Genomic DNA, 18,207 nt, shown 5'->3' on the forward strand with positions numbered 1-18,207 from the left:
CACGGAGACTTTCTTTGTACCTGTACCAGCCATAGTTTAAAGCACTTCAGCAAAATAGTGCTGGGGGGGGTGTGTTTCTCATTTTTCAGATTCAAATTATACTCTGGAGACCACGTAACACCTATAGTTGTGATGTGTGGTGTGCTGGTAAACAACAGGTGCTCCAGGAAGAACAAAAAGCCTTAATTTTTAGCATTTGCTGATTCCTCTGGTGTGCACACTCCCACCATGGCTGACTTTACAAGGTAAACAACTTCAGGAGTATAGATAACAGTAATGTTGTTAGGGGCTGAATTTGCTCCCTCATCCGTGTTTTGAAGTCCTAACTCCCAGTTACTGAGAACGTGACTGTGTTTGGAAATAGACCCTGTAAAGTGATGAGGACATTAAAAGGAGACCTTTATGGGCGCCGGGGTGGCTCAGTCGGTTAAGCATCCGACTTTGGCTCAGGTCATGATCTCATAGTTTGTGGGTTCAAGCCCAGTGTCGGGCTCTGTGCTGACAGCTCAAGGCCTGGAGGCTGTCTTTGGATTCTGGGTCTCCCTCTCTCTGCCCCTCCCCTGCTCATGCTCTGTCTCTCCCTCTCAAAAATAAATAAAATAATTAATTAATCAAAAAAATATAATAAATAAAATGAGACCTTTAGGGCAGGCCCAAATCCAATCTGACTCGTGGCACCTTGCTCTTGGACTTCTTGCTCCAAAACTGTGAGGAAAATTAATTTCTGTTTTCAAAATCCCCAGTGTTTTGTTGTGGCAGCCTCAGCAAACTAATATAAAAATATAGTAAAGTAATTAGAAAGTGGTGACTTGTAAGTACCTTTTTAACCTTTTTTAAGAACACTTCAATTTATTTAGAGGCGCCTGGATGGCTCACTCGGTAGAGCATGCTTCATCTTGGGGTTGTGAGTTCAAGCCCTCTACTGCGTATGGAGATTACCTAAAAAATAAAATCATAAAATAATTATAAAATGAAACGTAATTTATTTAAATTTCTGTCTACACACTTTTTTTAAAATAATGGCAATATTTTAAAAATAATGGCAGCCTTTAACAACTGGCTTGGCTTACAGATTTCACAGAAAATCATCAGCTCTCCCAAGCCTGTATAACCCAGCTTCGGCACACCAGTGCGTGTCCCACTTAGTTCCAAAGTGCTATTTCCAACCAAGAACTCTTTACTCAGTGCCAGGCTGATACAGCTCACCTCCTACTTCTCCGTTTATGTAACTTGCAGACATCACCAGCTAAACACATCCCCAAACAAATCCTGTAAATGTCCCCTACCTCTGCTTTTCTTCACTGCTCCCTAGATCACCATTCAGATGTTCAACCCAGAAACCTCGGGGTCATCCTTGTCATTATTTTCTCCCTGACACTTTCCCCCGGTGGCCTCCCAGTGAACGTATCACAGAGTGTGACCCATTCTACCTCCAAAAGTACCTTGAATCCATCTACTTCTCTCCGTCTGCTGTGACCCCTCTCTGACCTTCACTGTTGAGCCCGAGCCACAGCTGGACCACATGGGCCTCTCTTCAGTGTTCCCACCACGAAGCCCCTTCCTTCTTCAGGGCTTTCACTTCTACTCTTCTTCTTTGTGGAACTCTTCTCTTAACTACCTCCTGCTCCTTGTCTAAGCTTCAGCCTTTCCTCAGAAGGGTCTTTCCTGATCTGGAATCTAAATTAGGATCTCCTCGTGCCAGGGTGGCTCAGTTAGTTAAGCGTCTGATGTAGGCTCAGGTCATGATCTCGAGGCTCGTGAGTCTGACCCCCGTGTTGGGCTCTGTGCCGACAGCCTGGAGCCTGGAGCCTGCTTCGGATTCCGTGTCTCCCTCTCTCTCTGCCCCTCCCACATTCATGCTCTGTCTCTCAAAAATAAAACGGTAAAAATTTAAAAAGAATAAATAAATTAGGATCCCCTCTTACAGTTCCCTGCCTTTCCTTGATGGGAGTAAACACAATTTGTCTTTTTTTTTTTTTTTGCATTTGAGAGGCAAAGCACAAGTGGGGGAGGGGCAGAGAGAGAATGAGACCCAGAATCTGAAGCAGGCTCCAGGCTCTGAGCTTCCAGCACAGAGCCCGATGCGGGGCTGAACCCATGAACCGCGACATCATGACCTGAGCCGAAGTCAGATGCTTAACCGACAGAGCCACCCAGGCCCCAAACACAATTTGTCTTGATCATCAGGTTTGCTCCAGTCTAGATGTCATCAAGGACTTCTATGTTGGCTTCTTCTAACTCCAGCAGACCTTGAGTTTCGTTCTGCATCCTGCAGCCTGGCACAGTGCATGCCACATAGTAAATGTTTAATAAACGCTGGCTGAATCAATTTTTAATTTTTTTTCGGGGGTGTTTTGAGAGAGTGTGTGTGTGCATGCACACACACAAGTCGGGGAGGAGCAGAGAGAGGTAGAGAGAGAAATCCGAGCAGGCTCCCTGCTGTCAGCACAGAGCCTGATGGGCGCTCCATCTCACCAAACGTGAGGTCAGGACCTGAGCTGAAATCAAGAGTCGGACCCTTAACCCACGAAGCCACGCTGGCTGAATGTATATTAAACGTGCTTTTAAAAAGTAATCAAGGACAGGAGTGCCTGGGTGCCTCAGTCAGGTAAGCATCCTACTTAGCTCAGTCACCATCTCACGGTTTGTGGATTCAAGCCCCATGTTGCTCTGTGCTGACAGCTCAGAGCCTGGAGCCTGCTTGGGATTCTGTGTCTCCCTCTCTCTGTCCCTCCCCTGCTCGTGCTCTCTCTCTCTTAAAATAAGTAAACATTAAAAATGTTTTCAAAAAAGTAATCAAGGACAGGGACGCCTGGGTGGCTTGGTCAGTAAGCATCTGACTTGAGATCACGTCATGATCTCATGGTTTGTGGGTTCGAGTCCCGAATCGGGCTCTGTGCTGACAGCTCAGAGCCTGGAGCCTGCTTCAGATTCTGGGTCTCCCTTGCTCTCTGCCTCCCCTCCCCCCACTCTCTCTGTCTCTCAAAACTAAACATTAAAAACAAAGTAATCAAAGACACTCTTCCCTCAGTTTGGATTTGCACATATAGAAGAAAAGTCCTTGCTTCCTGCAGGCTTCCCCTTTTGAGAAAATGTGAGGACGAATGAACCAAGGACAAGCCAGGAGACACCCCCTTAGGATTCACTAGAGTAGAGGCCCTGCAGGACATAAAGGAAAACTAGAAAAAGTCAGTATTTTTAAAATTAGCAAGGATAAACAAACAAACAAAAAAGCGTATATTTGGCAAGCAAGACCTTTGATGCCTGCCGGGTCTAGGTGAGTTTTGCAGCGCTAAAGAGGTTGTGGTTATTATTATAGGTGCACTCCTTTATGCTAGTTTCTAACAGAACCCGTGTGTCTCTGACTTCTGGCCTCCCTCCTCCAAGGTGAACTAGAAGATTCTCTCCTGTGGAGGGTCCCTAGACATTACCTCCTACCCTGAAAGAAGAGACATGGGGATGCAAAGGAAAATTTGTTGATGGAGGAAGAGGGCCCTTTAAATGTAAAGACGCTCCGGATGCAAGCCTCAAATTGGAAACTGGCAGAAGCAACAGTCCCTTCCACCCGCCTCTGGAGCTCTGGCCAGGAGCCGCCTCTCAGCAACCGGCTTAAGAGGCCCTAAGCCTTCAAGCTTCAGGCCCTCGCTTCCGCCCTGGGGCCTTTGTCCCGGCGCAGAACTTTCCAGACGCTCCGGAAGGCGGTTGGCGGGGGCGGCGCCGGGGAGGGCGCCAGCTCGAGGGCTCCTACCTCCGTCGGGGCGGCCAGGTGGGACGCGAGGAGCACCGGCAACGGGCGCGGCCGCTGGGGGGCGCGTGAGCCCTCGCCCCGGCCGCCCGCCCGCTCGCCCGCTCACGTGGCCGCCCACGTGACCGCCGGCGGGCCGGGAGTCAGCGCCCCGCCCTCCGCGGGTTCCGCCGGGGTGACGAAACGCGCAAACGAGCGCCCGCGGCAGCAGCGCGGGGCGGGGCGTCTCGCCGGGGCTGACAGGTTTTCCTGCGGTCGCCTTGGCGTCGCCGCCGTGGTGCTTTGCGAGTGGCTTCCCGTTTTTAAATCCCGTCATTGACCAGCTCTGTAGTCCTGGGCGGGTCGCTTAACCTCTCCAAGCCGCGGTTTACGGATCTGTAAAAATTGGGATTATCTTTAATGTGAGGATTTAATGAGATACAGTGGTGTTTCATCGGTGACGCGCTTGACGTGAATTTATTAAATCAGGGCAGAAGGTTGCCAGGCACCGTTCCGCGCGAGTGTCGGATGGGAGATTAGGCCACGTTCTCTTTGGCTCTGGTTCGGGCCTCTCAGTGCCTGTAGCTTAGGAGGCTGACTGCGACTCCAGTGTTTTGTTTTTAGAACTAGATTCTAGAATTTTCAGATGCCTCTGACGTATAACACGACCCATGTGAAGGCAATCCAACCATTTACCAAGGGGTGGTATGTCCACCTCCCAGGGGGCACATAAATATGACCTCAGGAAATTCACACGTGCAATCGAGGTTGAACAGATTTGTGAAGCCAGGTAGGTCATCAAGTTCTTGCAACGGCTACCGAAGTACATGTGCTGAACCTTTAATGAAGACTCAAGGAGCACTCAGTCGATTCCTGGAAGAAAGGAACCAGATGTATGAACTGGACAGTGACAGTATGCGGCAAAAAAAGGGAGGGGGAGGGGGAGAAAATCTCTTGGTCTCCTAGTTCAGACCTCCTACTAGGGAAGAAGACAGCTTCAAATGGAAGGATTTCAAAACCAGGTGACAATGGCCTAACATTTAGAAACCAATTCAACTTTTTTTTTTTCTTAGTGTTTTGTTTATTTCTAGGAGAGAGAGAGACAGCATGAGCAGGGGAGGGTCAGAGAGAGAGGGAGTCACAGACTGAAATAGCCTCCAGGCTCTGAGCTAGCAGTCAGCACAGAGCCGGACGCGGGGCTCGAACCCACGAACCACAAGATCATGACCTTAGTGAAAGTCGGACGCTTAACCCACTAAGCCACCCAGGTGCCCTGAAACCAATTCAACTTTTGAAACACCCCAACTGTGGGGCGCCTGGGTGGCTCAGTCAGTAAAGCCTCCGACTTCTGCTCAGGTCATGATCTCACGGTTTTGATCTCATGGGTTTGAGCCCTGCGTCGGGCTCTGTGCTGACAGCTCAGAGCCTGGAGCCTGCTTCGGATTCACTGTTCCCTCTCTCCCCCTTCCCCACTCACATTCTGTTTCTCTCTGTCTCAAAACTAAATAAACATTTAAAAATTAAAAAAAAAACACAACAACCCACGCCAACCATCAGTGAGGTTGTGTCTGTGGAGAAGAGGGAGTAAAACCCACCCAGAGCTACTAAAAACAATTATTGGCCAAATGGCTATCTTTTAGACTAGAATGAGGCTGGTATCTTCGGAGGAAAAACGCCCAACTGCTTTCTTAGTTCCAAACTAGAAACACAACGCCCTGGATTGAATACCTTCGATGACCTTGGTGACCCCCATTCTCCCTCACTGTTATGGTGCAGCCCTGTACTTAATAAACCAGATATGTTCAACAGGATACAAATGCCAGGGCCCTAAAACACAAAACCAAACCAAACAATCTGCCTGTGCTCCAGCAATCAAATGCAAAGTGCTAGGTGACTGCAGCACTTTACACAGTTGGGATTTACAGTTCTACATTCTAGAAGTCAAGTGAGACCTCATAGAGGAAGGCCTTGGCGTACCACCTGAGGTACCACGCTCTTTATGAATCTGCTCTTAAAGTCATCGAAGGCTGCCCTTCCAACATCACCCCGTCCTTCACTTTGCTGACCTAAGCATGATTTTCAGCCACATGCATGAGGCTCTGACTCCCAGAGCCATGAGTGTTGACCCTAATCTTTTCTTTTTAATTTTTTTTATTTTAATTTTTTTTATTTCTGAGAGAGAGAGAGACAGTGTGAGCAGGGGAGGGTCAGAGAGAGAGGGAGACACAGATTCTGAAGTGGGCTCCAGGCTCTGAGCTAGCTGTCAGCACAGAGCCTGACATGGGGCCCCAGAGAGCTGACCCTAATCGAAACGTAGTAAGGAGGGGCGCCTGGGTGGGTGGCTCAGTCGGTTAAGCGTCTGACTTCAGCTCAGGTTATGATCTCACGGTTACTTCAGCTCAGGTTATGATCTCACGGTTTGTGGGTTTGAGCCCCGCGTCGGGCTCTGTGCTGACAGCTAGCTCAGAGCCTGGAGCCTGCTTCAGATTCTATGTCTCCCTCTCTCTCTGACCTTCCCCTGCTCTCGCTCTCTCTCTCTCTCTCTCAGAAATAAAAACATTTAAAAAAAAGTTTAAGAAAGTAAAAAAAAATAATAAACGTGGTAAGGAGTTGGAAGAGTTGGATATTCTCCAGTATTGCCAGTTACATCACTTCTATTAAACTGTCATGGCAACAATCAAGGTTAAAACAGTTCATGCATGTTGGGAAGAATGTGTTTAGGATTTTAAGGGTTTTCTATTGACAGAGAAGTGAAACACACTGTGGCGCCTGGGTGGCTTAGTCGGTTAAGTGTCTGACTCTTGATTTCAGCTCAGGTCCTGATTTCATGGTTGTGGACCGAACCCTGCATTGGGCTCTGCACTGATCATGGAGCCTGCTTGGGATTCTCTCTCTGCTTCTCCCCCACTGGTTCTCTCTCTTTCTCTCTCTCTCTCTATATATATATAGATATAAACATTTAAAATTTTAAAAGGGGCACCTGGGTGATTCAATTGTTTAAGCGTTGGATTCTTGATTTTGGCTCAGGTCATGATCTCACGGTTCACAGGTTCTAGCCCTGCATGGGGCCCCATGCTGACAGTGTGGAGCTGCTTGAGATTCTCTTTCTCTCTCTCTCTCTCAATCTCTGCCTTTCCCCTGCTTGCTTTTGAAGAAATTGAAGGGGCGCCAGGGTGGCTCAGTCAGTTGAGTGACTGACTTCGGCTCTGTCATGATCTCTTAGTTTGTGGGTTCAGCCCCTGCATCAAGTTTTGTGCTGACAGGTCAGAGCCTAGAGCCTGCTTTGGATTCTGTGTCTCCCTCCCTCTCTGCCACTCCCCCACTTGTGCTCTGTCTCTCTCTTTTTCTCAAAAAATGAATAAGCATTAAAAAAAACTTTTTAAAAAATTGAAGAAGTTTTTTTCTTAAAACATTAAAAAAAATTTTTTAAGTTTATTTTGAAAGAGAGAGAGAGAGAGACAGAAAGCACAGGGGAGGGACAGAGAGACTAGAGCCAGACATGGGGCCTGAACTCACAAACCGAGAGATTATGATCTGAGCTGAAATCAAGAATCAGACGTTTAACCAACTGAGTCACCCAGGAGCCTCTGAAGAACCTCTTGAGAGCCACTGAGAAACACTAATACAAAGCTTTAGGAACTCATAAAATCATCCCAGAAGACAAAAATATGATGAACAGGAAAGGAAGACCAAATCGAATCTTCACAAATAGGTTAAAGTTGCTGCAAAAATGCTGAAACACCTGAATGATTTAATTTCTGAATAAAATCTATGAAGAGAAACCAGAAAATCACTTGTGGTTAACATTGTATTCCTTATAACTCAGCAATTCTGCATATAAGTATCACCCAACAAAAGTTGAGTGCCTAGGTCCACTAAAAGACTTCTACAATACTCTACATAGCAGCTTTCTCTATAATAGCTAACACCGGAAACAAATGTCCATCAAAGGTAGAATTGTGGTATGTCCACACGATGGAGTAATGTAAAACAATGAAACTAATGAGTTTGCATTTCATGCAACAAGGTAAATGACTCACAGTCATGACGCTGAGAAAAATAAGTCAGACACAAAAGAGTAGACACTATATGGTATCATATGAAATTGAAGAGGCAAAGCAAATCTATACTGATAGAAGTCAAATAAGAGTTAACCTTTACAGGTGGTGTCAGGGAAAAGGCAAAAAGGAGCCTTCTGGGATGCTAGAAATGTTCTTGATCTTTTTGGTGATGGTCACTCATCATACAGAAGATTGACTGAACAACTTAAGATCACTTTATATGTGTTACATCTCAATCAAAGATAAAAAGATAAGGGGCACCTGGGTGGTTCAGTCCGTTAAGTGTCTGACTCTTGATCTTGGCTCAGGTCATGATCTCACAGTTTGTGGGTTTGAGCCCCGCATCAGGCTCTGCACTGACAGCAGGAGCCTGCTTTGGGATTCTGTCTTTCCTTCTCTCTGCCCCTTCCCAGCTTGTGCTCTCTCTCTCAAAATAAATAAATAAACTTTAAAAAATAAAGATAAAACAAGAAAATGTAGCATTATGTAATATTTGGAGCTATTATCAACACCTGTTTGAGGGGGGACTGGGTAGCTCAGTTGGTTGAGCGTCCCACTCTTGATTTTGGCCTAGGTCATGATCCCAGGGTTGTGGATTTGAGCCTCACCTTGAGCTTGGTGCTGAGTGTGGAACCGGGTTGGGATTTTCTCTCTCCTTCTGCCCCTCTCCCCCACTTGCACGGTCTCTCTAAAACACACACACACCCACAGACACACACCCCAGATGTTTGAGTGGGTAGTTCACGATTCAGGGGTAGTAATTGGTGAATACCATGTTTTAAACAACAAGCAGCTGAGCAGGTGCACTTCTGAACCTTGAACTCGAGTCGGCCATGACCGAGGCTTGCTCTTCGTCCCCTAAGCCTTCATCCACCCGGTTATCACACAGCTCCTGCACTAATATTCATCACAGGCCACCATCCATGATGATGACGTCCTTATTTTTGTCATCACACTGGCAAGAATATCTAGGTTAGGTGCATGACGGGTATTCAGGGTCACATCTTTCCTTTTAATATGTTTTCCTCTGTCTTTAAAATTATACAATTTTATTCATACATCATTGCAGAATACTGCCACATACTGTGTTTTACACAGAACTAACATAGCTGTATTTAATGGATGGGGTGAATGAGGGATTTTCAAGGGTAATTTTGACTATGAGACATGATCGTCACCCTATCTCTCCCAACTCTCTATCACCCCCGAAATGTGAAGCGTATAGCACAGCTCCTAATATACAGAAAGTGCCAGTTCGGCCCCTTCGGTCTAGACTCCCACCTCCCACAACCCACACATGCTCTCTTGCTGAAGTTGCTAATGACCAAACAATTCTTGGGAGTCATCAAACTTGCATTTTCTGCTCCCTGTGTCCTCCTTAACCCTCTTGTCCGTCTGCATGGTCTCTGGGTCCCGTCTGCGATTCTCATAGTTCAGCTTCTGACTAACGGCTGCGTCACCTCCCACATTTATATCTCCAGCCCAGGCCTCTTACTACCCCTTCAGACCTGCAGTTTTCACGTGTGTTCTGAATGGTTCCATCTGGTTGTTGCTCAGGCTCCTGAAAAACATGTCCTCATGTGAACTCATCTTCTCCCCACCCCCCCAGCCCCGTTCTAGTCGCTTTCGGTCATCTCCATCTTTATTAGTGGTACCACCTTCCAACAGTCTTCCAGGTTAGAAACCTCCCTTTCTCTCGCCTCAGCATGTATCAGCCACCAAATCTTGCAGTTTCTTGTGTTTCTTGAATTCTTTTCTTCCTTATTTCTACTACCTTATTTCAGGCCCTTGACACTTGTCACCTAGGCTGATGGAACCAGTTTCTGTTTCTAGTCCTGTTTCCCTTGAGCCTCCCCTACATTTGCTGTGCCTTGGTGGCTTTTCTAATAATTTTTTTTTAATTTTTTTTTAATGTTTTATTTATTTCTAGGAGAGAGAGAGAGAAAGCGTGAGCAGGGGAGGGTCAGAGAGAGAGGGAGTCACAGACTGAAACAGGCTCCAGGCTCTGAGCTGGCAGTCAGCACAGGGCCCGACTCGGGGCTCGAACCCACGGGCCGCGAGATCATGACCCAAGCGAAAGTCGGACGCTTAACCGACTAAGCCACCCAGGCGCCCCTCTAATAATTTTTTAAAAATGATCTCTACATCCAATGTGGAGCTTGAGCCCATGAGCCCCAGATGAAATGTCGCATGGTCTACTGACTGAGTCAGCCAGGCACCCCCAGGAGAGTTTTTTTCTTTTTCTTTTTTTTAATGTTTTATTTATTTTTGAGAGAGTGTGTGTGAGCGGGGGAGGGTCAGAGAAAGAGGGAGACACAGAATCCAAAGACAGGCTCCAGGCTCTGAGCTGTCAGCACAGAGCCGGATGGGGGGCTTGAACCCACGAATGTGAGATCATGACCTGAACCGAAGTCGGACACTCAACTGACTGAGCCACCCAGGCGCCCCACCAGGAGAGTTTTTCTAAAATGAGTATCTGGCCATGTTCCTCTCTTGCTTCCCTCCTATGTGTCTCCCCACTACCGGCGTGTCCTACGAGAGAACGTTTGCATCCCTTAACTTGACCTACAAGGCCACTGTCATCTGGCACTGATTTCTCTAGGCTTGCCTCTCACGCTTCCTTTCTAGTTGCAGGGACCCTAAAGCCTTCCCATCTACTGCTTCTGGCTTTTTTTTTTTCTCATGCTGACCCCTCTGTCTGGAGAATGTCTTCTCCATGCAGCACCCAGAATCCAACCCCCATTCTGCAGAACCACCTCTCAAGCCAATTCCTAGTCATTCTTTAAGATTCAGCCCAGTGTTAGCTCCTCCAGGACTGTTTGATCCCTGGTTAGGAGTCCCATCCTTTTGGGTCCCATAATACTTTCTTTATATCTCCATAATTTCCTCTACTACATGATTAACTATTTTATAAATGTCTCTGTAACCTTCTCGGGATTCACTGTTGCATCTTCAGTGCTTATAGCACAAATGATTAAATTTGAACCAGAAACTGCTCTGAGTTTACATATATATATAATCTCACTGAATCCTCACTCTACCCTATGCAGTAAATACCAATATCTCCAATTTACAGAGGAAGAAACAGGCCCTGGGGAGGTTAAGTAATTTGCCCAAGGTCATGTGCATACTGGCTTTCAGGTATTCACCTCGGTTAGTCTGGCTCTACATTTGGCATCTGTCATCACTGTATTACATTGCCTTTCTATAGAGTAAATGTTAACAATAATAGTTACGCTTAGTGATTGCATAACAGGTACTAGGCTTTGTGCTAAGTGCTTTACCTGGGCTATTTCAACTCCACAACGATCCTGTGAGGTAAGTACTATCGTTATTCCCATTTTACATAAGAGAACACAGGTTTAGAGAAGTTTGGCAAACTCCCCAAGGTCATAGAGCTAATTAGTGACACAGCTTCACTCCTAACCAGTCTTAACCACTATATTCCACCACTTTAGACCCATAGCTCAGGAATGGATTGACATCCAAGATGAAGACTTAGAACAGCACAAAAACCTAGGACACGTACCTCTGAAAACCCAGTTCAAAGCCTCAGGCATAGAACAGACTCACTCATAAGTGGGGCAGAAAGAGACCAATCCAGAAACAGTGACCCATAATCTAAAGGACACAGAAATGGATGTCAGCACAATGAAAGCCCCTCCATGACCCCATGCCCCTCATCTCCAGGGGCTCGGGAGTTGAGCCGCTCAAGCGGCTCAAAGGTCTGGACGATGGCGATGATACCATCGGAATCCATTCTGAGGCTCCACTGCCTGGTGCTGACTCCGTGGCTGCCAAGGAGGGTTAACCACCCAGGAGGGGCTCCACGCGGGGCGGGACCTCGGGGCGGGGGCCAGAGGTTAACCGTCCGGTAATGGGCCCTAGGGGGACGGGTCCTCTTGGCGGGGCGTGGCCTCGACCTGAGTGGAGTGTAAACCTCGCGCGAGGAGCCCCGCAGTGGGGTGGCCAAGGGGCGGAGAGCGACCTGGGGGCGGCGACGAGAGGGTTAACCGCCCCCGAGGGCCTCCGTGGGGGCGGGGCCTGGGGCGGGGCGAGGCCGAGGGAGGTGCTGGAGGCGGAAGCGGCCGGCAGTCTGCGCCCTACCCGGCTCGGCTCTCTTCGGCCGGCTTCCTCCTGAGGGCCCGTGACCTCCCGGCCTGGGAAGCCCAGCGAGGTGCGGGGGCGGTGACGGGGCACGAGGTGGGCAAAGGGCACGGCCCCCGGAGAGGTCCAAAGCAGGCGAACCGGGGAGAGTCTCGGCAGAGCGGGACAGATGGGCGAGGGCAGGGTGATGGGCCTAAGAGCCTTGGGGGAGCGAAGAGGGAGTGGAGGGGTGGTGGGCAAACATGCGTGAAAAGATGGGGCGCCTCCGTGGGGAGTCCCCGCCAGGTTCGTGTCCTTTACACCCTCTTCTCTCCCAACTCCTCTCCAGATCAGTCCCGAGCGGGAGATCAACTTTCAGAAGAGAGGCGCCCCAGCAAGACTCCGGGAGTCCTCCAGCTCCAAACCTCCATGGGCCAGACGGCCCTGGCAGGGGGCAGCAGCAGCACCCCCACCCCACAGACCTTGTACCCTGACCTCTCCTGTCCCGAGGGCTTGGAGGAGCTGCTGTCTGCTCCCCCTCCTGATCTGGGAGCCCAACAGCGCCACGGCTGGAACCCCAAGGACTGCTCTGAGAACATCGAGGTCAAGGAAGGGGGGTTATGCTTTGAGCGGCGGCCCGTGGCCCAGAGCACTGATGGGGCCCGGGGTAAGAAGGGCTACTCGCGGGGCCTGCACGCCTGGGAGATCAGCTGGCCCCGCGAACAGAGGGGTACCCACGCCGTGGTGGGCGTGGCCACGGCCCTAGCCCCGTTGCAAGCTGACCACTATGCGGCGCTGCTGGGCAGCAACAGCGAGTCGTGGGGCTGGGACATTGGTCGGGGGAAGCTATACCATCAGAGCAAGGGGTTCGGGGCCCCCCAATATCCAGCCAGACCTCAGGGTGAGCAGCTGGAGGTGCCGGAGAGGCTGCTGGTGGTTCTGGACATGGAGGAGGGAACTCTGGGCTACGCTGTTGGGGGCACCTACCTGGGGCCAGCCTTTCGAGGACTGAAGGGCAGGACCCTCTATCCGGCAGTAAGCGCTGTCTGGGGCCAGTGCCAGGTCCGCATCAGCTACCTGGGCGGAAGGAGAGGTGAGGCCTGGGGCAGGTGTGGGGAGAGTGTTCTGTTACTGGTGGCTGTGGTTTGGGATGGAAGCTCAGTACCTTACAAGAGCAGAGGGAATGGGCCTTCATCTGACCCGCCTCCGGTGCGGGGCATGGCTAAGGGTCTTCACAGATAGGACTTAACGTAGTCGTCTCAGCAGCAATAGGGGTGAAAGTGAGGCTTGGGAAAGCAACTTGCCAGTAAGTGGTGGGTGAGCCCTCAGAACAGGGGGAGGCACTCGAGGGATTAGGGATTCACAGCAGATATCAGCTCCTAGAGCAAGAGGTGCACAGGGTTAAGTGGGTGCTGGGCACCCAGGGTGTGTCGGATTCCCTGGGTTCTGATCTGTGGTACTTCCTTTCTCAAATCCCAGTAAGGGGCCTTTGAGGCCCTGGGCCCCCTGGAAGGTGAGCACTGAAAGAGGCAGGGCCTTGGGGTGGGACTTCAGGGGAGGGGCCTCCTCTAAAAGGGAGGGAGCCAGAGCTGGGGGGCTCATTGAACTGTTCTCTGCAAGCCCTAGAGTACTGCTGCCCCCATCCCCCATGGCCGGCTGTTACAGAGCGGAGGAGGGCTCATCACCCCAGCTCCAAGGCTCTATGGAATCAAAGCCTAGACCAGCTCTGCCACTGTCATAACTTGCTTGGCCTCTTGCTTACAGGGCCTTAGTTGGAGCTTCGCCCCCAGCTGACCGGGGATAAACGTGCAGAGCCTCCCGCCCCAGGGTGCCTTCGCTCTCCCTCTCAGCCAAGACTCAGAGCAGGAAGGCAGAGGAGAACTTGGGCAAGAGCCTGTAGTTTGAGGAGGTCTGGCCGGTGGCTGCACCCCTACTCACCTTCCCCTCCTTCTCTCTCCCAGCGGAGCCACACTCCCTTCTGCACCTGAGCCGCCTGTGCGTGCGCCACGCCCTGGGGGATACCAGGCTCGGCCAGGTATCTGCTCTGCCCTTGCCCCCTGCCATGAAGCGCTACCTGCTCTACCAGTGACCTCTGTGATACCAGATTGTGCTGGCGCCTTAGAACCATCCGTCCCTTGGGGAGCGGGGAGGAGGCCCTGCTGGCCTAGACCAGCTACTTAACGCCATTGGGGGGGGAGGGGCTGGTGAGGCTGGGCCCCTACCCCAACCCTAACACTGGGGAGCCCTACACCCCCAGAGCCATCCAGAGGGGTGGAAGGGAGGGAGCTGTTATTCAAGGCTACGGTGGCTTCATACGCAGGACACTTTTTCAAGTAAAAACAGTAAGAGATGTGCTGTTGTAGAAACCTGTTTGTGTGTGTGTGCGGAGGGGTGTTTGTTTTTTGTTTTTTTTGGTACAAGTGTCCTGTGGCTGCCGCACAAAGGAAAAAGAAGGTAAATGGGCAAGGACAGTGAAGAAGGTCAAACCACAAGACTTAGTGCCAGGTGTTTATTTCCCCCACACGTGGGATTGCTCACAGACACAACACACGCAGGCATTGGCGCCATGGGAGAGAAGCACCCCTGGCCTCTGAGGGGAGAGCAGGATGTTCTCTCGGCCCTTGGCCTCATGGCGCGAGACAGGAGAGCAGGATGGCTTCTCTTTCCTCCCCTCACTGGGGCCCGAGCGGGGCGAGGGGAGGGAGGACCCATGAGCGAATTCCACCTCTCAGCCAAGGAGGAGCCAACTTGGTGACGTGTTTAGTTCCAACCACTACAGTCAGTGGAGAAGGGGTGGGCCTGGTCCCGACCATTACAGGGTGAGGTGTAAACAGTAAGGAAGAGGTATAGTCGTCTGGCCACAAGGGGGGCAGGTGACACTGTCAGAAGCATGTGCGGGGTGGGGGTGTGTGCGTGGGGGGGTAGGAGCACAGTCACTGGGCTTCTGAGCTACCTAGTCCCTGGCTTAGCAGGACGAGCAAGAGAGGTGGATGGGCTTATTGTTTGGCATTGATGATATCCACAAACTCGGGCTTGAGGGAAGCGCCGCCCACGAGGAAGCCATCCACATCAGGCTGGCTCGCCAGCTCCTTGCAGGTTGCCCCGGTCACAGAACCTGGGAAGGGAGAAGAGACAGGGAATGGTCAGGGAAGGGGCTGGAGGGCCAAGTCCACCCCCAGCTCGGGCTGGAGCCAAACCCACTTACCTCCGTAGATGATACGGGTGCTCTGAGCCACCGCGTCAGAGACGTTGGACTTAAGCCATCCCCGGAGCTTTTCATGTACCTCCTGGGCCTAGAACGAGAAGCCAGGCTACATAAGCCTCTTTCTGCCTTCCACTCAGAGGCTAAAAGACCCTGGGCCCCACGGAGGAGAGGCAGTGTGGTTTCAGGACAAGAGCCCTGCGATCTGGGTCAGAATACCACAGCTCCGGTTCCACCCAGGCCCCGGAATGGATGCCCTTGGACAAATCACTCTCCTTCTCTGGGCTTGGGGGGGCTCATTGTTATTATTATTTTGTAGGTATTTTTAAAGTAATCTCTACACCTAGTGTGGGACTTGAACTCATGAGCCCTAGATCACGAGTCAAATGCACTACGGATTGAGCCAGGCAGATGCCCCGGGGGGTTCCTGTCTTTAAACCCGAGGGGTTGGCTCAGGTGATCTCTGTGGCAGTCTAGTCCTACCAAGGCAGGGTAAGGTGAGGGCAGAGTTCCTGGGCTTGGTTACCTGCTGGGGTGTTGCAGTCTTGCCAGTACCAATGGCCCATACAGGCTCATAGGCCAGGACAACCTTGCTCCAGTCTTTCACGTTATCTGTGGGACAGAGATCACAGGTGGAAGAGTGAACACGAAGGAACAAGCCCGCCCTCAGCCCAGGGAATGATGATGATGGTGCCCTAATGCCCCCTGGTGGCTACTGGAGGAACTCCAAGTGGCATCTCTAACATCCAAGGCAGGAACACAAGCGATCTGGATGATGCAAGGGTTCTCTAACCTTCCTCCTTCCTTTCCTGTATCAGCCTGGGATGGGGGTCAAATTGGGCTGCAGGGCATCTCACCCCACCTTCTGTGCCTCCACAGCCCTTCCCAGTTCAAAGGTCCCTTTTTACAGAGTTACCTGCGATGACCTTGGTTTGCTCGAAAACGACCTTCTCAGTGATGCCAGCCTCCCTCTCATCTAGCTTCTCCCCAATGCAGGCAATGACTCCAAGTCCCTCCGCCAGGGCGTGGGCCACTTTCTGTCCAATCAGCTGTTGGGTAACAGATCTGGTGAGACACCCCTCCTGGATAAGGCATCTCTTACCTCCTCCTCCTGGTTACTAACCTCATCTGACTCCCCGAAGACATGCCTTCTTTCCGAGTGCCCTAGGACTACCCATGTGGCTCCACAGTCTTTGATCATGCCAGGGCTAAAGGAAGAGAGAGAAGGCCATGCTTCAGCTGAGAGCCCACCCTTTGGCTTCCCCTCAGTGAGGAAATTGAGGGCAGAGCCCCCACGCGCCCCTCTCACGCTTGCATCTCACCTGATCTCCCCGGTAAAGGCTCCGTTAGTCACTTTGTAGCAGTTCTGCGCAGCCACAGCAATCTTGGAATCTAGCTTCTGCCGCACAAAGTCGATGTAGGCGGTGGGGGGTGCACATACCACTTCTGGAGAGATGATGGCACAAGGGGATGAAGTCACATGGAAGCCATTCTCCAGACTCCATCCCGTGTCCTGGGGTCCCCTCACCTGATTTCTCAGTTCTGCTCTCCACTCCTTTTCATTCCAGCAGGATCACCTTTGTCTACTCGCCAGCCCAGGCTGGGCCCGTACCCAACTCCGGAGCTTTCCGGGTGTCCCTGGGAGGCCATGGCCCTTGCCCTGCCCTTTGCTCTTTAACAGCTGTGGTTCTGATTTCCCCAGGCTATTCTGGGCCTGGGCACCTCCTAGACTCAGCATTCTCTTGAAGCCAACCACGCCTCCCTTCTAAAATAGCCCATCCTTACTACCCCGAGCAAGGATTTTTAGTAAAAGCAGAAGCAGCCAACTCCTGGGGTTTGTACTGGGTCTTTGGGGAATAAACCAAAGCCTGTTTTGATCAGGCCCGTGGTTCTGTGACTTGGGTGAGTGGGAGGGTAAAGACTCTGCCCGTGAGTGGCAGGGAGACGACTAGCTTATAGAGGGAGGCCTGGTGCTTTCCCGTCTGCAGCCTGGAGAAAACTGTAGGATCGCTCCTCATTCCTCAGTGGCCCATCTTGTTCGGCACCTGCTCAGCCCCTTCGTCGGAAGGCAGCAGGCATCCAGGCTGAGGAGGGTAAAGGATGGAGCGTGTAGTTCAACAGGCCGCCGCCGCTAGGCTGGGGGACGCGGCCCGCCCATCGAGGCGCGGGGAGGAGTCGCGGACTACGTGCGGCGGCGCACGGAGCAGACAGCCGAGGGGGCAGGTAGCTGGAATCCCGCATGCAGGCTCGGCCTCCTCCCCCACGCTCGGGGGCTGTCGCCAGCCTCCTGCGATCGTCCGCAGGGGCTCCGCTCCTATCCCCGGCTCCTGTTGGGTGCAGCCCAAGTCCTCCTGATGACCCACGAAATCCTTTCCCGCCCCACGGCCGGAGGCCACCATTAAATGTGGCCCCACCTTTCCTCCTTCGACACACCTCCGGTATTGCGGCTGCAGGGTCAGAGTCTGGAGCCCCCAATAGGCCTTGTCCTCACCCCTGCATCCAGGTCCACTTGGGCACCCGGCTGAGCGCGGGAGAGGGCGCTGCCACGCCCGACCTCCCCCCACCCCCAACCCCGGCCGCGGCCCCGGCCCCGACCCCGCGAGGGCTTACCGGTGTCGGCCGGCACCTTGGCCGCGTTCAGAGTGGTGATGAGTTCCCCCAGGTTCTTCTTCCGCCCATTCATCTTCCAGTTCCCCCCGACGAAGAACTTCCTGGAGGGCGCCATGGCGCTGGGTCCGACACACTGAAGGTCAGTATCACCGCGCAGACGCTGCCACTGCCCGCTTATATAGAGGGCCGTGAGGCAGAACTCCGCCTTCTCCCCGCCCTCGGCCATGTTAGCTCGGCCCCCTGTCTGGAGATCCTTCCCGCCCCCGCCGCTCCCCCCGCCCCCCGCCCCAGCCGCGGGTGTTGCAATGTTCGGATGTTGCCCCAGTTATTGTAGCAACGTTCCAGGGGCGTCCGGGGGCTCAGTCGCCTCAGCATCCGTTGCCCGGCTTTTGAGAGAAGGCGAGAACCTGCGCCCAGAAGAGCCCCCACTTCACGACTGCAGCCCCCCGGAGGGCCAAAGGTGGCCCGAGATCACGTTGCCCGCCGGGACCGAGGGAGCCCTGAGGGGCATCTCTCCAACTCTG

At 51.9% G+C, this 18,207-nt stretch overlaps 2 protein-coding genes and 1 long non-coding RNA gene across 4 annotated transcripts; 1 reads left to right on the plus strand and 2 right to left on the minus strand.

Moving 5' to 3' along the window:
• Positions 1 to 4,195: 4,195 nt before the first annotated feature.
• On the minus strand, positions 4,196 to 11,616 carry LOC120220421. The gene is made up of 3 exons (XR_005525574.1): positions 11,533 to 11,616; positions 11,315 to 11,406; positions 4,196 to 4,597 (listed from the first exon to the last, which is right to left on the minus strand). It is a non-coding gene; the product is annotated as an uncharacterized LOC120220421 (long non-coding RNA).
• A 253-nt stretch (positions 11,617 to 11,869) lies between these two features.
• SPSB2 (splA/ryanodine receptor domain and SOCS box containing 2) lies at positions 11,870 to 14,226 on the plus strand. 2 transcript variants are annotated; one of them, XM_039217544.1, is made up of 3 exons: positions 11,870 to 11,962; positions 12,221 to 12,964; positions 13,833 to 14,226. In XM_039217544.1, the coding sequence occupies exons 2-3, from the start codon at positions 12,301 to 12,303 to the stop codon at positions 13,958 to 13,960; spliced, it is 792 nt and encodes a 263-aa protein (XP_039073475.1). In that variant the 5' UTR covers positions 11,870 to 11,962; positions 12,221 to 12,300; the 3' UTR covers positions 13,961 to 14,226. The 2 variants fall into 2 exon arrangements, with proteins under 2 accessions (XP_039073475.1, XP_039073474.1); XM_039217543.1 differs by having other exon boundaries at positions 11,871 to 11,988.
• A 139-nt stretch (positions 14,227 to 14,365) lies between these two features.
• On the minus strand, positions 14,366 to 17,912 carry TPI1 (triosephosphate isomerase 1). Its single transcript, XM_039217542.1, has 7 exons — positions 17,684 to 17,912; positions 16,396 to 16,519; positions 16,197 to 16,281; positions 15,990 to 16,122; positions 15,600 to 15,685; positions 15,077 to 15,164; positions 14,366 to 14,986 (listed from the first exon to the last, which is right to left on the minus strand). Exons 1-7 carry the CDS (start codon positions 17,907 to 17,909, stop codon positions 14,868 to 14,870), a joined length of 861 nt encoding a protein of 286 aa, XP_039073473.1. The 5' UTR covers positions 17,910 to 17,912; the 3' UTR covers positions 14,366 to 14,867.
• Between the last annotated feature and the right edge of the window lie 295 nt (positions 17,913 to 18,207).

The sequence above is a fragment of the Hyaena hyaena genome, unplaced genomic scaffold (genome assembly GCF_003009895.1).
Source record: "Hyaena hyaena isolate Hyena2069 unplaced genomic scaffold, ASM300989v1 scaffold_700, whole genome shotgun sequence".
NCBI classification, from domain to species: domain Eukaryota; kingdom Metazoa; phylum Chordata; class Mammalia; order Carnivora; family Hyaenidae; genus Hyaena; species Hyaena hyaena.

Coding starts and splice junctions, on each gene's coding strand:
- TPI1 (XM_039217542.1), bottom strand. CDS start 17,909: ATGGCCGAGGGCGGGGAGAAGGCGGAGTTCTGCCTCACGGCCCTCTAT. Junction 16,123..16,196: donor TCTTCGGGGAGTCAGATGAG/GTTAGTAACCAG, acceptor GTTACCCAACAG/CTGATTGGACAGAAAGTGGC. Junction 15,165..15,599: donor AGACTGCAACACCCCAGCAG/GTAACCAAGCCC, acceptor TTCTCGTTCTAG/GCCCAGGAGGTACATGAAAA.
- SPSB2 (XM_039217544.1), top strand. CDS start 12,301: ATGGGCCAGACGGCCCTGGCAGGGGGCAGCAGCAGCACCCCCACCCCA. Junction 12,965..13,832: donor CTACCTGGGCGGAAGGAGAG/GTGAGGCCTGGG, acceptor TCTCTCTCCCAG/CGGAGCCACACTCCCTTCTG.